General features: G+C 34.8%; 1 protein-coding gene across 1 annotated transcript in view; it reads right to left on the bottom strand.

The window, feature by feature from the left end:
• The window catches only part of CEP85L (centrosomal protein 85L), a gene marked incomplete at its 3' end in the record, with an annotated part of 106,152 nt that overhangs the window by 77,790 nt on the left and 11,165 nt on the right, over positions 1–17,197 (bottom strand). Inside the window, exon 2 of the mRNA XM_084228104.1 lies at positions 11,477–11,638. Coding sequence (XP_084084230.1) covers positions 11,477–11,638 — 162 coding nt within the window. The remainder of the gene's footprint in view (positions 1–11,476; positions 11,639–17,197) is intronic.

Genomic DNA, 17,197 nt, shown 5'->3' with positions numbered 1-17,197 from the left:
AAGTTAAAAATGGGTAAAAGTGATTGGACACTTTTACAAAGAAGATAACATAAATGGCCTTATTAAAGCATATAAAAAGATGTTCAGAATCATTTAGTCACTGGGGAATGTAAAATAAAACTACTATGAAATACCACTTCACATTCAAAATGGCAGTCAGTGTTGAGAAGGATGTGAAGAAACTGAAACCCTCATACAAAGCTGGAGGCTCCTTGGGAATAATTTGGCATTTCCTGAAAAAAATTAAACACAGAGTTATGATATGCCCACACAATTCCACTCATACGTATATACCCAAAAGAAATGGAAACAGCTTCACAGAGGCATTATTCTTTATAGCCAAAGAGCTGAAACAAATCAAATGTCTGTATGCTAAAAAGATACATAGTATGATATTATCCATACATTAGAATATTATACACCAATAAAAAAGGAAGTACTGGTACATGCTACAACATGAAGAGATCTTGCAAACATTATGCTAAACGAAAAGTCTGTCACAAAGGTCCACACATTAGATTATTTCATTTATAGTAAATGTCCAAAACAAAGAAATCTATAGAGATGGAAAAGATAAGTGGTCACTTAGGGTTGCGAGGGATAGATGGGGAATCAATATCAACATCATTTCATCAACAAAAGGAAAGATAAAAATCATGATCTTGTCAATCAATGCAAATTTGAGAAGAGAATTTGAGAAGATTTAGCATCCATTTCTGATTTAAAAATTCATTTAATGCAGGAAAAAGTTGTGAAACATACTTCAACATAATAAAGGCCATATATGATAAACTCACAACTAACATCATACTCAACAGTGAAAAATGGAAAGCTTTCCCTCCAAGACCAGGTACAGAACAATAATGTTCACTTTAACCACTAATATTAAACATAGTTTTGGAAGTCTTGGCTAGCTCAAATATGAAGTCCAAATCAGGAAAGAAAAAGTACAAATATCACCATTTGCAGATTACATAAATGTACAGAAAAACTCTAAAGACTTCACTAAAAAACTCTTAGAAACAATAAATCAGAATAGTGAACTTATAGGCTATAAAATAAATGTTCAAAAATCTGCTGCCTTCCTGTACACAACAAACTAGAAGACACAGAATCAAGAAAAAAAAATATCACTTACACACACATCAAAATGAATTAAATTCCTAGGAATAAACTTAAGGAGATGAAAGACTGACACAATAAAAACTGTACTACATTGTTAAAAGAAAGAAAGAACCCAAAAAATGAAAGTTATTCCCTGTATGTGGATTGGAAGAATTAACATTGCTAAAATGGACATCATACCAAAGCAATATACAGATTCAATACAACCCCTATCCAAGTTGCAAAAGCATTCTCAAAGAAATAGAGCAAACATTAATAAAATTTATATGGGGATCACAAAAGATGACAAATAGTCAAAGTAATCCTGAGAAAAAAGAAGAATGAAGATATTACCCATTTAGAATCCCAACTATTCTTCAAAGCTATAGTAATCAAAACAGTATGGAATTATAATTAAAATAGACACACAGACAATACTGTAATAGAACTGAGGACATAAGTATACCCAACTTAAATATATAGCTAATTTAGAACAAAGGAGCCAAAAAGTGCAATAGAAAAAGAAAGTCCCCTCAACAAATGGTGCTGGGACAACTGTACAACCACAAACAGAAATGTATGTACGCAAGGGCAGATGAGTGGATTAAGATGTGGCATATGACACAATGGAATACTACTCAGCTATTATAAAGAGATGAGATCTCGCCATTTGTGACAACATGAATGGAACCAGAGGGGATTATGCCAAGCAAAATAAATCAGGAGAAAGATGAACACCAGATCAGTTCACACTTAATGTGGACTACAAAGAAACAAATAACAAAACTAAACAGACAAACAAAAAAAAAAAACCTTGCAATTTGACAGGAAAATTGAGGCTACAGTGGGGGGAATGCTAAGTGGGGAGCAGAAGGGAAATGGGGCTCAATCAACGACAGCAGAGGGTTATGAGTCTTCTGTCAGTGGGCGTGGTGTGATAGTATGTATCTAAAGAGGCTAAATCATGTATGGTGTCATATTTCACTTTAGGTAATAATGCAGATTAACAACCAAAATTAAGTAGAGATGGGGCACAAAGGAAAAGGGATGTTTGTTTTGCAAAGAAATGTAAATGTTTTAATACCGCATTGCAATTATTTGATTTCACAATTAAAACACTATTACATACATAACCTTTAACCTACTCCCATATGCAAATGAAGAATGAAAGTGCATAAAGGTTAAATCACTTGACTAAGTACAAATCTCAAAATAGACTCCTGGTCTCCTGTTTCTCAGTCTAGGGTTTCATACACTACCCTACGCTACACCTCTCTGGGCATCTTTCCTGATGGTTTCTCCTGCAAGTACAAATATCTGAGACAGTTGGATCAAAGTAGAGCTCTAGAATTAAGACAGACTTGGAGAATCTCAGCTCCACCACTTGAATAGCTGTATAAGCATGGGTATATTAGTAATGTCCTGTAAGTCTTACTTTTTATCAATAAAAAGATCATTATATTTTACCTTAAAAGGATTTTATAATTTAAAAAACTGTAAAATGTTTAAAACCTCACATTGCAAAATTTTACAGTAGATAATTTTTATCAATGTTAGGGTGAAGTGACCCACTAATTCACTATAATAACCTAGAAGTCAAGTTATTAGAGTATCCATTATCAGAGTTGTGAAACTCTCTAAGATGCAAAAATATAGTAGTATTCACCAATGACTGATAGCTAGTAAAAGCAAGGGTTAACAGCTTGGAGAATGGTCAAAATATCACCGATTTAATCTATAGCAATCATATAAATCTCTTATCATGATGCCTTGTACACAGTGAATTCCCAATAAATATTAGAATTATTATAAGTTAAGATGAAGTTCTTGATTTCATTAAAAATATTTCTAGAGGTATGGGGACAAGCAGAAAAGTGATAGCTGAAATAAGACCACCATGTGCTGTAATTTGTATAAATTTGTTTTACCATTGACCATCTTTCTATTTTGGTGTATGTTTTAAATTTTCTGTAAAAAAAAAAAATACAAAGAAGAACAAACCAAAACAAGAACAAAAGGATACTTTACATTAAAGTGAGTTTTTTTTAAAGAAATTATTTGGCAAAGTAAGCTAATAAAAACAAATCACTGTAAAAAAAATACACAAAGAAAATATAGAGCCCTGGAAAATATTATACCTTCCAAAATTAGCGGTTACCTAGGGTTGGCAGAATAGGTCTATTAAAAATGATGGGTAAGGAGAATGTGGTTTCTTTTGAGGTGATATTAATATCCTAAAACTGATGTTAATAAATAGACAACTCTGTGAATATACTAAAAGCCACTGAATTGCACACTATAAATGGGTGAACTGTATGGTATATTAATTACATTTCAATCAAGCTGTTTAAAAAGGATGTATGGTTTTCATCTCCTAAATGTCTCCTAAAACATGTCATTTTCTTCCTTCTCATTATCTCTTTGTGTGGACAAGTCAGCTCCTATGTATAAACCAAATTAACTTCAGCTCTACTCTCCTCTGATCCATCTGCAGAACGTTCTTTCACCTTCCAGTATTTTTTTAAGTCTAACTCATTCTTTTTTCAGTAGAGGCAAAGAATTGCCTCTTAATGGATAGCGTGATTTCTTTATCCAATCCCAGAATGATGTACATTTGTTTCTAGATTTTTGCTATAACACACAATGTCAGGATGCCCACTTATGCCACTGTAAATGTAAAATGTACCAAAATACAATTTTTAATTATAAAATTGCTGGTCAAATGAAGTGCATTTAAAATTTTACCTGACATTTTCAAGGTGCCCTAAGAGGTTGCAATTTATATTTGGACCAATAGTGTGTGAATGTTCATTTCCATATACTTAATACATGACATGTGTAACCAAAATAAGCCAACTATTACGAGGCTAGGTAGGGGGTCACCTCCCAGTCTCTGACCAGGCTCTTCTATCAACCTGCACATTCTCCTCCACCACTTCTGCCCTGCTGGTTCCTACTCATGGGCATCTGTTTAAGTATTTCTGCTAGGAGTCCCCTATCCAGTGGATTTAGGTAGGTCCCCTTTTCTTAGTGTCTGGCTGTCATACTAATCATACTATTTTATGACAATTATTTCCTGTCTGTCTTCTCCACTAGACTAAGAACAGGGAAAATGTCGCTTTCACTGTAATCCCTAGTACAGAACCTAACAAACAGAATAAAAGATCAAATAGGACTTTATCTTAAAAGGCCTCAATTTTCTCATAAGATGAAGACTATGTACCAGATAAATGGTAATTTTTCTGATTTTCCTTCCTTTCGGACATAGTCACAGAAAAACACCAAAATTTGTATTATTCAACAGTCCTATCTCTTAGTAAACGCAACTCACTGATGAATGTATGATTAAACTGAAGTTCATTTTTACTAGCCCTGCCATTTAAGTATCTCCAAATAAAATTAGCAGTTAGGATTTATCAAAGAAAAAACTTATTTAACTCTACACTTGTATCTTTTCCTTTTTTGCTGCTGTTATTGCTTATTTCATAATCATAAATTTGACTTATAATCTACTAGACTTGGAAGAGGATAAGGAAAACATGGACCCCAAAGAACTATAAGGAGAGCATAAACATTGTGAGCTATTTTGAGCAGGCAGGGATGAAGGGGTCTCTCCTGAGCTACAGAAGGAATGCCCTGGTGATTAAGCCAAAACACAACTGCTGTCAAGAGTCAGCAATGGTGATCTCCTTGCTGGCCTTGCCATTCCTGGACCCACAGTCCTCCATGGCTTCCACCCTATTTGTTCCCTTCTTCATCTTGTCAGAGATCACATGCATTCCACCCAACCACTCAGTCCTGGCAGTGCAGATGAAAACTAAGAGCCATTCACGTTGGGTCCAGCATTTGCCATTGACAACATACCAGGACTTGTATGCTTCAGGATAAAATTCTCCTCATCATTCACCCCATAAATAGACCCGCTACCAGTGTCATGATGACAAGTGATGTCACAACACTGACACATAAGCCCTAGAAAAATTCCCTGAAAGCAGGAACCTTTATAACCAAATCCTTTCTTGCCGTAGTGCTCAGAACACAAGAGTCTTCTGTGTTTTCAAACTCTGTCTGCAAACACCTCTAAGGTGTCCAAGGTCTGTCTGTTGACAGGCTGATACAGCCGTGTCGAAGAACACAGTGGGACTCACAATGGCTGCATAACACAAGAGGGCCAATCTGTATCTTTACTTAGTAAATTATATGATTATGCTTGAAAACTAGGCCCAAATAGACTGTTAAAAGTTAAGGTTGAAAAAATAAAAGGTGATAAAGGAGAGGAAGACTATACTATGGAAGGATACAGAGCCAAACTTAAGTAAAAAGCTGTTCATTTTTTAGACTCATTTTTATCTATTTATTTATTTTGCCTCAGAGTCCTTACTCCCAGTTTCCTCTTGCTTCTCCTTTAGTCACTCAACCCTTGCAGCACACATCTAGGTATGCACTACACAAGTTCTGCAGACCTCAAAAAACAACTCCCTCTCAAACTATTTTCTGTAGCAACAGCAGCTACCTTTATATGGCTTCCAGGTCTCAGCAAAGAAAACCTAGGAAGAAATTGGTGATCTGCTAGTGTGGTTTATGTTTTAATTTGGTAGGCTTGCAGACACATTTACCTTCATGTCACAGACCATTTCTTACTAACCTGAAATGTGACACCCCATGAACAATTTGCCACAGCTAAAAAGTGGTGCCACTAATGTTAAATTTACTTCTTGTTTAAGCTAGCCCTTACTTGGCGTTATTTTAAATCTCCAAATACTCTGGCTAAAATTAAACTACTCACTGGTAATATTAGAATAGTTTTCTGTACTAAAGTCCCTTCCCATATTCTGATGTATTTCCCATTTTGAACTCTTCAATTTTGTAGCTCCTGAAACACAGTAATTATTCAGTAAATATTTATTAAGTGAATAAATGAATGAATATGCAAAGCTCCATGTGTTTTAATTCTTTAAAAACTTACACATAAATGTGGGGTAAACAGAATGCAGAATGTAAATGCTCTGTGAATTACAAATATTGTGTTTTGTAAATGATTTATAAAATAGACGTATTCTTCCCTTTCCAACCTGGAGCTTTGCATATTCATTCATTTATTCACTTAATAAATATTAAACTAAAATACAAGTTATTTTTCAGATGAATCAATGCCCAAAGGATACCACTTGAAAGACTTGTTATAATCAAACAATACTAAAGAGCAGAGAGTCGGGTGGAGAAATGGAAGTTTCACTAGATAATATCAGTTTGTTTAAAGTTTGATGACCCACTTCATGGGTGTACTGTTTACTTAAAAATAATGTACCACGAAATTTAAATAAAAATTATTCCATGTAGTTGGATCTATACTCCCAAAAATTAAATTTGCATTTAGTATATGGAGGAACACCTATTCAATTATAACTATTTTATAGAAAAACCAAAAAAACCAAACCTAAGGTAAATCAGGATTCAAACTTATGGGTTAAATATTTCAATTACCTAAGTATATGCCATTATTTGAAAAGAACAGCCAAAGTTTAGAAGCTTGAAAGATAAACTCTTTTTCCAACCATGTAAAAGACTGGTACAATCATACACTTTTCTACCTGGGATAACTCAACTTCCATGTTCTAATTGTTCTAACAGGAAACCATACTCTGAAACCCCCAATCTGAGATCTCCTTTATCTAAAAGAATGTTCCAGCTTGCCCGCTGAGGGCCTGTGCCTCAGACCCAGTAGGAATTTTCTAGTAAGAACTACTGACATTATTCCTTTTTGCTATTCCTCAACTGAATAGATTGGAAAATTTCTGAAATTCTGAAGCAATCTAAAATCTTTTCCAATCCAAATCTTGACACCCCCACCACACCCATCTTTACTTTCTCTTTGCCAGGGAGAACAGGGTAATCCTACTGCAGTGAAGTTCTTATCCATGTCAAAATGCAAAAAGAAGTATGCTTTCAATACCCCAGAATGACAAAACATAACTTAATGTAGACATAATGCTAATGATAAAAACATGTAGCATGTAAAATATTAAGTGGACTGACAGGAGCTATTTTGAGAAGTCAATATTATTTCTACTGAGAAACATAAAAACACACACACACTCTAAAGTAAACTCTTCACAAGTTACAGGCTATCAATACCAGTATATCCATTATATCCAATAGAAATAGAATTCAGTTACATTTGTAACTTTTCAGTTTTTTAGTAGCTACATCAAAAAAGTAAAAATGAAAGGTAAAATTAACTATTTTATTTAACCCACTATATCCAATGCTATCTTATCATATAATCAGTCAATATTAATAACATATTTTACATTCATATGTTATAAAAAGTTCTTGAATTTCAATGTGCATTCTACATTTCAATTTGGACCAGGGACAGGTCAAGCACTCAATAGCCACGTGCTGCTAGTGGCTTCTACATTGTTTTCCATTAACTAACTCAAATGTCTTCAGAAAGGGATTGACAGTAACTGATGACAGGTATGTACTTTTTATCAAATACAGTAAATAAATGCAGTAAGAGATAAATCAAGAGTTTTGTTAATAGTCAAACTTTTTAGTATGTAAATCATGTAGTTATTTAATATGTACACCGAGGTTTTCACAATAATCAGTCTTTTAAGAATTCAAGTGAATAATGGGATAGTGGTAACAGATTCATAGGGGTGTGAGCCTAAACTTCTAAAATACATACAGTATTGTAAAATAACATTATCTCAATAAACATAATTTTTAAGATTCAAATGTAGTACACATTTCACCTAAAAATTATTAAAACAAACCAAAATTCTGGGAGTAAAGACAACTCCCAGTTGTGACTTACTACTCCTAGAATATTACTTAAGAGTGGTGAGTCACAATACCACCAAGCAGGCCCCAAGTAGCTGAATTCTAAAGCAGCAACAGAGAAAATTCAGGAGTAAATTGTCAATGTATTATTAAAATTCTTCAAAAAGGCTCAGAAACTGACAGTGCCAGACTTGCCAGGTTTCTCCATTGTAAGGTGATTATTCCCCTTTCTACTTCCTATTCTCTGGATGCAAGTTAGACAGGGAGGATTAAACTCCACCTTCTGGTAAAGGAAATATCTGAATTTAACATTGGAAATTATTCTTTAATTTTTTTCCATTTAGTCACAGAATTTTAGTATTCTCTCTTATTGTCCTGGTCATCATCAGGCTGTTTTTGATTTTAATTTCCTACCCCCCAAGTTTTAGTAGAATTTCAACGAAGTTCCAAAAGAATGTTCAATTTGTTCTATCAATCTGGGTATTTGTTTGAACCTCTTTCTAAGAGGTACATATATAGCTAACTAATTATTTTAACTGGATACTCAGTAAAATATTCAACCATTTCCTACTGACAGACACTTAAAGCTATTTTCTAATTGAATATTCTTGACCATACTGTATTTGTTGACCTGTGTATACACCGAGACAAGGTTATACACATTTTACCTAAGTTATTTTAAGTAAGTAATTTAATATCTGAGTATTACTCTTCACAGCAGAAGGTTGCTGTGAAGATTTTATGAGCTAACATGTATGAGTCCACTGTATTTTTATATAGTAACATAACACATTGACACCAAAATTGGTAGTAAAATTTATAAAACCACCCTCAAAAATAAAATACATATCTATAAATCTAACAAAATATGTATAGAACATGAATGTTGAAAACTATTCAGCACTGGTCCATAAAATTAAAATTTAAATAAAAAGGAGAAACAACAGAGACTAAAAGACTCAACAGAATGAAGATGTCAAACTCTCCCCAAACTGATATACAGACACCATAACTCCTATTAAATCTCCAGTAAGATTTTTTTGTAGATATAGACAAAATGATTCTAGAAAGGCAAAGGAACTATAACAGCTATTTCTTAAACAACTTTGGAAAAAATTATATGGGAACAATAATTATAACTGATCTCAAGATTAATTAGGCAAAACAATGAATTTTAATTAGTCTTACATTGCGCGGTAAGGATTAACTCAGCTTATTTGAGTTTTGCAGACCCTGTACATTCCAGGAAAGATCTGGTCCTTGTTTGAGTCTCAGGGGTAGCCTCTAATCCTTTGGAAATCCTGTCTAATAAAGAGTGTCATTTATCTGGGGATATTAGGTCCCATCGTATAGTGTATGCTAATAATGTGATTTATGGAGGGGTCCTTGAATGATGTGTGATAAACTTGATCTCTCAGGAGTTAAGAGAGTAAAGTCATCCATGGAGACAGTTAGCCATGTCAACATAACTATCCCATAATAAAAATGCTGGCCACCAAGGCTCAAGTGACCTTTTCTGGTTAGCAATAGTCTATATTTGCAATAATACATCATCAGTGGGGCTATCAACTGGCCAAACAACTCCACTGGGAAAGAACAGTCATAAGTATGGGGATGGTGTCCCCTAGATTCTGCCCTTTGCTTCTTTTTCAATAATTTCATTTGTTTCCTTTTGCTATAATAAACCATAACTGTTGGTATAACTGGTATAACTGAGTCCTGTGATTCCTTCTAGCAAATCACTAAGCCTAACAATGGTCTTAGGGATGCCAGAATATACACACTTTATTAAAAAATTATCTCACAAAAGATCCTGGATTTAAATGCATAAAACGTGAAATAAAACTGTTAGGAAAAAAATGAGAGAAAATTTTCAAACTCTTAAGTCTCAGTAATGACTTCTTAGATTTGACCTCCAAAAGCATGACATACATAAAGGAAAACGAATACAATGAACTTCATAAAATTTAAGATTTTTGCTCTACAATAAATACTATTGGGAGTATGAAAACATAAACTACAAAATGAAAGAAAATATTTGCAGATCACAGAGCCAACAAAGAATTAGCATCTAAAATATACAAAGAACTCTCAAAACTCAACAGTAGAAAAGGAAATCATCCAGCTACAACATGGACAAATGACATGAAGAGACATTTCACCTAAGAAAGAGGATGACAAGTAAGCATGTGGGAAAAAATGTTGAATATTATTAGACTTTAAGGAAATGAAAATTCAAATGCTATCAGAAAGGCTAAAATTTAAAATCACCAAATGCTGGCAAGGATGAAGAGAAAACTGGATCTCTCATCTTGATCCATCTCCATTGTTGATAAAAATGGAAGAGTTGTTGTGCAAAAGAGTGAAAATGTCTTTAAAAACTAAACATGCAACTACCAAAGGACCGTCATTCACCCTGGGCATTTATTTACCCCAGAGAAATGAAGACAAATGTTAACACCAAAACGTCTACAAGATATTTATAGCAGCTTTATTCTAAATAGTAAAAAACTAGGTAAAATTCAAATGTCTTTCAATGGGCTAAGTAAATGGTTAAGCAAAATGCAGTCGATCCAATACCTCCACAATCGAGTACTACTCATTAAAAGAAAGACATTAACTACTGATGCATGCAACAACTTGGATGAAGCTCTAGGGAATAAAACCAATTCCAAAGGGCTGCATACTATTTGAATCCCTTTATAAAACATTCTTAAAATTTTAAGAATTACAAAGTTATAAAAATGGAGAATAGATGTGGTTTTCAAGAGTTAAGGGGGAGGGAGGGAAGAAGACATGGGCATGAACTGTTTACAATAGCTAAGCTTTGGAAACAACCCAAATGCCCAAAAATAGATGACTGGATCAAGAAGATGTGGTCCATATATACCATGGAATATTACTCAGCATTCAAAAAAGATAAACACATGCAATTTGCAGCAACATGGATGGCGCTGGAAGGGATCATGCTCAGCGAAATAAGCCAAAAAGAAAAAGAAAAATACCGGATGGTCTCACTCATAGCAGGAATCTAGAAAACTTAAATAAGGGACCAGGAAAATGAATAACTATAAGAAAGTGAAAATCAAAATCAACAAAAAACTATGAACCAGAGACACTTTTAGGGGGGCGGGGGTGAGAGGGGAGGGATTGGGGTCAGAATGGGGGGGCTGCAATTGTATGGGGAATATAACAATAAAATTTATTATTAAAAAAAAAAAAAAGAAGACATGGGCATGAGGTATACTGCCCTGACAGAAATGTTCCGGGCATAGTATATAAAATTGTAGTTTTTGCAAGATATTACCAAGGGGTAGAGAGACCAATAAAGGGTATACAGATTCTCTTAAAATTGCAAGTGAATCTACAATTATCTCATAATAAGAACTTTAAAGAAATAAATGAAGGAAAATCAAATGTGATCAGAAAGGCAGTTTCACTTGACATATAGCAACACTGAATATTATTTATTCACTGCTTTATAATTTTTTCATTTGAAGCAATAAACACAGTCCCCTTAAATGTTGTCAGTCACAACCATTCTCTAAAGATTCATATCCAGACATGAAGAATTTTGACTCACCTTCCACACTGTCAGAACAAGAAGTTCCAATGCCAGTGTCTCCACTGTCAGAAGCTATACTATGTCTCCTGATATGATTATTTCGATGATTGGATGCAACAGTTGTGGCCTGCCACAAAGATTCATTGCCAGGTAACCATGCTGATGAAGAATAATCTGGGCCTAAAAAGGAAAACAGAAAAGTTAAAAGTTAGAAATCTTTCTTGAACTTGTGAAAATACAGACACAAACAAAAGAATTCAATGCAGATTAGTGGCTTCCTTAAGCTGAAAACCTCTGTTTTTCTGCTTCTGGGTCTTGAACACACATTGCTGTCTTATTTAAAATGTCAAATCTACATCTATCTGGAAATGTCAGAACTCTGTCCTGGAATATTTGATAGGCAGACATTTGAGATTCCATGTAGAGGCATTAACAGAGAATTGAGGCTCAGGGAAACACTAATAGAATCTATTGCAAGGCATAATGAATAGATTGCGTTCAAGGAAGATCAAAAGACCTGCTTTTTTCTCTACTGTACCCTAATCACTGAAATTGTTTAATTATTTTAAGTTGTTCTAATTGATTTTTTTTATCTTATTAAAGTTGAACAGCACAGAATCTTTCTCTTAGTTCAATTATTCCTTTTGAGTTACATTAGACCCTCCTTTTTCAGCTAATACATATTTTTCAATATTCTCAATATTTTCACTTACTTGTCCATTTTTACTTAATTTTTATTTGCCCTTTTCTGATTTATCCAGCATTTTACTTTTTTTCTTACTTCATTCTTTTATTGTCTACTAAAGGCTACTCAAAGCACATATCCATGGACCAGTGCTAGTCTGTGTATTATTATTAGTTCATAAGAACTAGGTGCAGAAACATAGAATTAGCATTTAGAAATTTTTACAGTACAGTTCGAAAGAACAATTTTAAATATTGAATTCTATATAAAAGTTTAAGAAGCACATATTTTTATTGCTGTTAATCACAGTGATTTTCAGATTAGCTCCTATAGATTATTTGTCAGAGTTAACAAGTTCTGTGCAAGAATTTTGGGGCTTTCACTTCAATGACATTCTTACAATATTAATAAGTACATGTTACTTATCTGATTACTCCATGTTGCTGTATCAATATAACTATATTTAAAACAGATTATTATATAATTTCTATGTCCCACTTACATTTTGTAAGCAAATTGCAATTCCTTCTAAGTAAAGAGGAAATGACTGACTTACTAGGCACTTACCACCATGTGAATCAAGACAGTTTTACAGAATTATCACAACTCCTGTTGAAAATGGCATGCAAGTAGTGCTGTCAGCACTTTATTTTTTTTTATTTTTTTTTAAATAATAAATTTTATTTTTATATTCCCCCATACAACTGCACATGCCCCATTCTGACCCCAATCCCTCCCCTCCCGGCCCCCACCCCCCAAAAAGTGTCTCTGGTTCATAGTTTTTTGTTGATTATTTTTTTTTTAAATAATAAATTTTATTTTTATATTCCCCCATACAACTGCACATGCCCCATTCTGACCCCAATCCCTCCCCTCCCGGCCCCCACCCCCCAAAAAGTGTCTCTGGTTCATAGTTTTTTGTTGATTTTGATTTTCACTTTCTTATAGTTATTCATTTTCCTGATCCCTTATTTAAGTTTTCTAGATTCCTGCTATGAGTGAGACCATCCGGTATTTTTCTTTTTCTTTTTGGCTTATTTCGCTGAGCATGATCCCTTCCAGTGCCATCCATGTTGCTGCAAATTGCATGTGTTTATCTTTTTTGAATGCTGAGTAATATTCCATGGTATATATGTACCACATCTTCTTGATCCAGTCATCTATTTTTGGGCATTTGGGCTGTTTCCAAAGCTTAGCTATTGTAAATAGTGCTCCTATAAACATAGGGGTGCAGGTGTTCTTTGGAATTGATTTTTCTGTGTCCTTTGGGTAAATACCTAGGAGTGGAATTGCTGGATCATATGGAAGCTCTATGTTTAGTAGGTCCAGAAATCTCCACACAGCTCTCCATAGTGGTTGGACCAAGTAGTGCTGTCAGCACTTTAAATATAAGGTTCACAAAATTACAGATATGTGCATACAATCAAGGACATCATTTTACCGCTTTTAGGAACAGCCATTCCCTATAGTAATATTAAAATCAAAATAATTAAGCATGCTAACAATATAACCAGACCTGAAGCTATAAATCCCAACATTAAAGGTTTCATTTTAATAAAACATTATGGCACATTAGCATTATTTTTAATCATTTATGTATAATTTATAAATTAAATTTCTGTGGGTTTTATAGCTATCTTATACATGTATAGACATATACATTTAACTTAACTCAAGATTAAAATATATTGGTCAAAGCTATCCTCCTACCAGCTTGGAGAATGAAATCAACCACTTAAAACTTTGCAGGTTCTAAGACTCTCTCAGAATGTAACTTACCTTAATTCAGCTGAATAAACACTCACCCAGAAACACCAGGTAAAGTAAGTAAAATAAAACTTGTTTATAGATAATATACTATTTAGAGCAGTACACAGATTTACTTCACCCTTATCTCCACCCCATTTACTGAATGCTCAAGAATAACTTACTAAAAAAAATATTTCTCACACTGGAAATACAGGAAGTATAACATCATATAAATAAGCAATCTATTTTTTCCTGGAGTTTTTTTTTTTAACTGGAAGCAAGAAATGCATACAATATCATCTTTCACAAAATATTAATGGATCTGTACTTACACCTAGAAAACTAATTTTACTTAATTTTTAATGACAACTCTAAGCCAGAAGAAAATAAAAATAACATCAACAAAACAGATCTATATAACTTTTATAGAAAACAATGAATATATAATACAAATCATAAGTACAAATTAGTGTTTTTAATGCAAATCAACACTCAAGTGGATTAAAACCAACCCTTTTATATAAAATAGAACACAATGAAAACAAATAAAGGTGTATTTACCCTTACAGAAGCTGGACCAGATCTCTAAAATCTCTGAGGTGGGAACAAGTACAAAGTACTTTAGATAAAAGTTCACACAGTGGCCTTTCACTGCCACAAATCTACTTATCAATAGAAACCAATACACAATTATGTTAAAAAGTAATAAATCCAGAGACTATAACAAAATAAATTCTTTCTCTTACCTCCCATACATCTAAATTAATTCCTGAGCCTCTTCAGTTCTTTTCACAAGTATTAACTTGGGGTGTTTTTCTCCATTCCCATCTTCTCGGAGCCTATCTTTTGGCTGGACTGCTACAAGATCTGCTACTGAAGAAACTCCACCAGAGCTAGCCCTGACCTACTGTAACAGTGTAATCCCCAGGGAAAGGGGAGCTCCAGGTTCCTGCCTGAGCCAAGCAAGGGTGGAGTCAAAAAGGACCTGGGAGAGAAGACCTGGAGGAGGCACGGGAACAGGGAGACATGTTAAAAAGCCATGCTCCCTCCTCCACCCTGGACTTGTACTAGAGACATGGGGGACATGGAAGGAGACACTTGAAAGAGTTGTGAGAGACCTGAGGGGAGGCTGACAATGGCAGCTTTTATCTTGACTTGTATTTTGATTTTGTCTTTTCCTTCTAGACTTGCCAGTCCCCTTCTGCTCCTTTCTTTTGGCTCCCGGCCAGAAGGTGCTTTAGACTTGTGGCAGGCTTTCAGGCCTCAGTGGCCCCACTTTGGGCCAACCCTGTTTGGTTGGGCATTTACCCACAAGGGGATGAGTGGCCTGGGGTGCTTCACTGAAAACCATATTCTTTCTCTTCTCTCTATTGCACACTAATTCTATTAAAGTTCTTTTCTACTGAAGATCTTATGTACTAAGAGTATGCTTTGTCTTTATGTGGCAGATGGCAGAACCCATTTAGAACATGCAGCTTTGGGGAGAGCCCTAGGGTGGTGCTCCTCATTCTGCCCACTAACACTAGTATCAGAATTATCGTCTCATAATAAAATATAATTAACATCATTATATTTACACAGTTGTATAAGTTCCTTACAGGATATTATGTAATACTCATAACACCTTAAGTTTGGCAATTATTTACCATTTAGCAGTCTCATTTTCTAATACTTTGTAATCCCTAGCCTTCCCCATTCTGGCTCTCCTACAAACACTAGCACATATATCTAAACACTGCCTCCTACTTGATCAGGTTCTTTCATGAATCCAAGCTACTTTCCTTCTCTATGAGTTCCAGCTCAGAATTAACTTGATCTAAATATTTTCTCTCATTCCTCAAAATGGTATCAAACAAAAGCAACTTTATGCTCTCCCAACATATCTGTGAAAATTCCCTAACAACATAAATTATATGAACCCCTATGTATATAAATTTCTTCTCACGCGAAGCTGGGAACAGTGAAAGAATTTTTTTAAAACTCTCTAGCACAGAGCTACTCAGTTAAACAGGGTTTCAATAAATGTAGTCACTATTACCACCGGATACCCAATAAATGCTCATGTAATAAAATTAGCATTTTGGAAACCTTATAATTAGATCTAAAAAATGCTCTTCCCTTTAGAGGAAGGATTAAGGGCTTCCCCAGTGGCACAGCAGTTGAGAGCTGGGCTGTGAAGCTGCCTGCAGCCTCTGCAGCACCAGTTCGATCCCTGGCCACCGGGCGAGGGTCCTACATGGTGCACAGCCTCTCCTGCTGTCCACTGCTCCCCTCAGCAGTGTACTTTGGTCCTTCTGCCTGTTCTGCTCCCTGCTCTGGCTCTGGTGAATTCTCTCACCCTCCCGTGCTTTTGACTGTACCCAGTTCTTCTATAAATAAATAAATCTTAAAGAAAAAAAAAAAAGTAGAGGAAGGATTAAAACAGGGTTTTGTTTATTGGGGTTTTGTTTGTTTGTCTGTTTATTTGTTGGTAGTGGTGGTCTATTTTAAAACCCAGGAAATTTTTAAACTACCCCTTCAGACAGACTGCATTTAAGTATCTATTTAAAAATAAGTATATAGTTTTCAAAGTAGCTTAAAAATATGATTAGAGTGGGTCCTTTGTCTTCTAGGGAAAGAATTCAAAAAAGAGTGCTAGTTGTAACTGAACCCGACAAGTCCCAAATACAGACTCACACATGAAGGAGTCAGTTTGAGAAAGAAGAATGTAACTTCCCGAAGGGAGTCAGGAGATACTTAAAGGATAGTAAGTCCAAGAGGCAGGTAAGCGAGCCTCATAGCTTGTTCTGGGTTGGGCTATACCAGGGCATGCTCAGATGAATTACATTCCGACTGCCAACGAGGGCTCTCAGTCTTCCTCCAGGAGACTGTGAGATAATCATTAGTCAGGATCTAATGCTCATGGTCAGTGTAGTGGGCTGAACTGCTTGGATAGGACATGCCAGTCCATGATTTAGTCCACCTGTTCAAACAGGATATGAGATTAATATCCAAAATACATTAGAATTCATACCACATAATAGCAAAACTGAGGTATCCAATTAAAAATTGGACAGAAAAACTATAGACATTTTTCTAAAGTCATATATGTGTCCAACAAACACATGAAAAGGTGGTCAATATCAGTGACTATCAGAGAAATGCAAACCAAAAGTAGAAGGAGCTATCACCTTACACTTGTTAGAATGGTTATTATCAACAAAAAACAAGTGTTGGTAAAGCTGTGAAGAAAATAAACCTTTGCATACTCTTGGTAGGAATTTAAAGCCAGCCTCGAACAACATGGGTTTGAATTGCTCAAGTCC

The sequence above is a fragment of the Talpa europaea genome (assembly GCF_964194135.1).
Source record: "Talpa europaea genome assembly, chromosome: 2".
In the NCBI taxonomy this organism is placed as follows: domain Eukaryota; kingdom Metazoa; phylum Chordata; class Mammalia; order Eulipotyphla; family Talpidae; genus Talpa; species Talpa europaea.
This window is presented reverse-complemented; position numbering and strand designations above follow the sequence as displayed.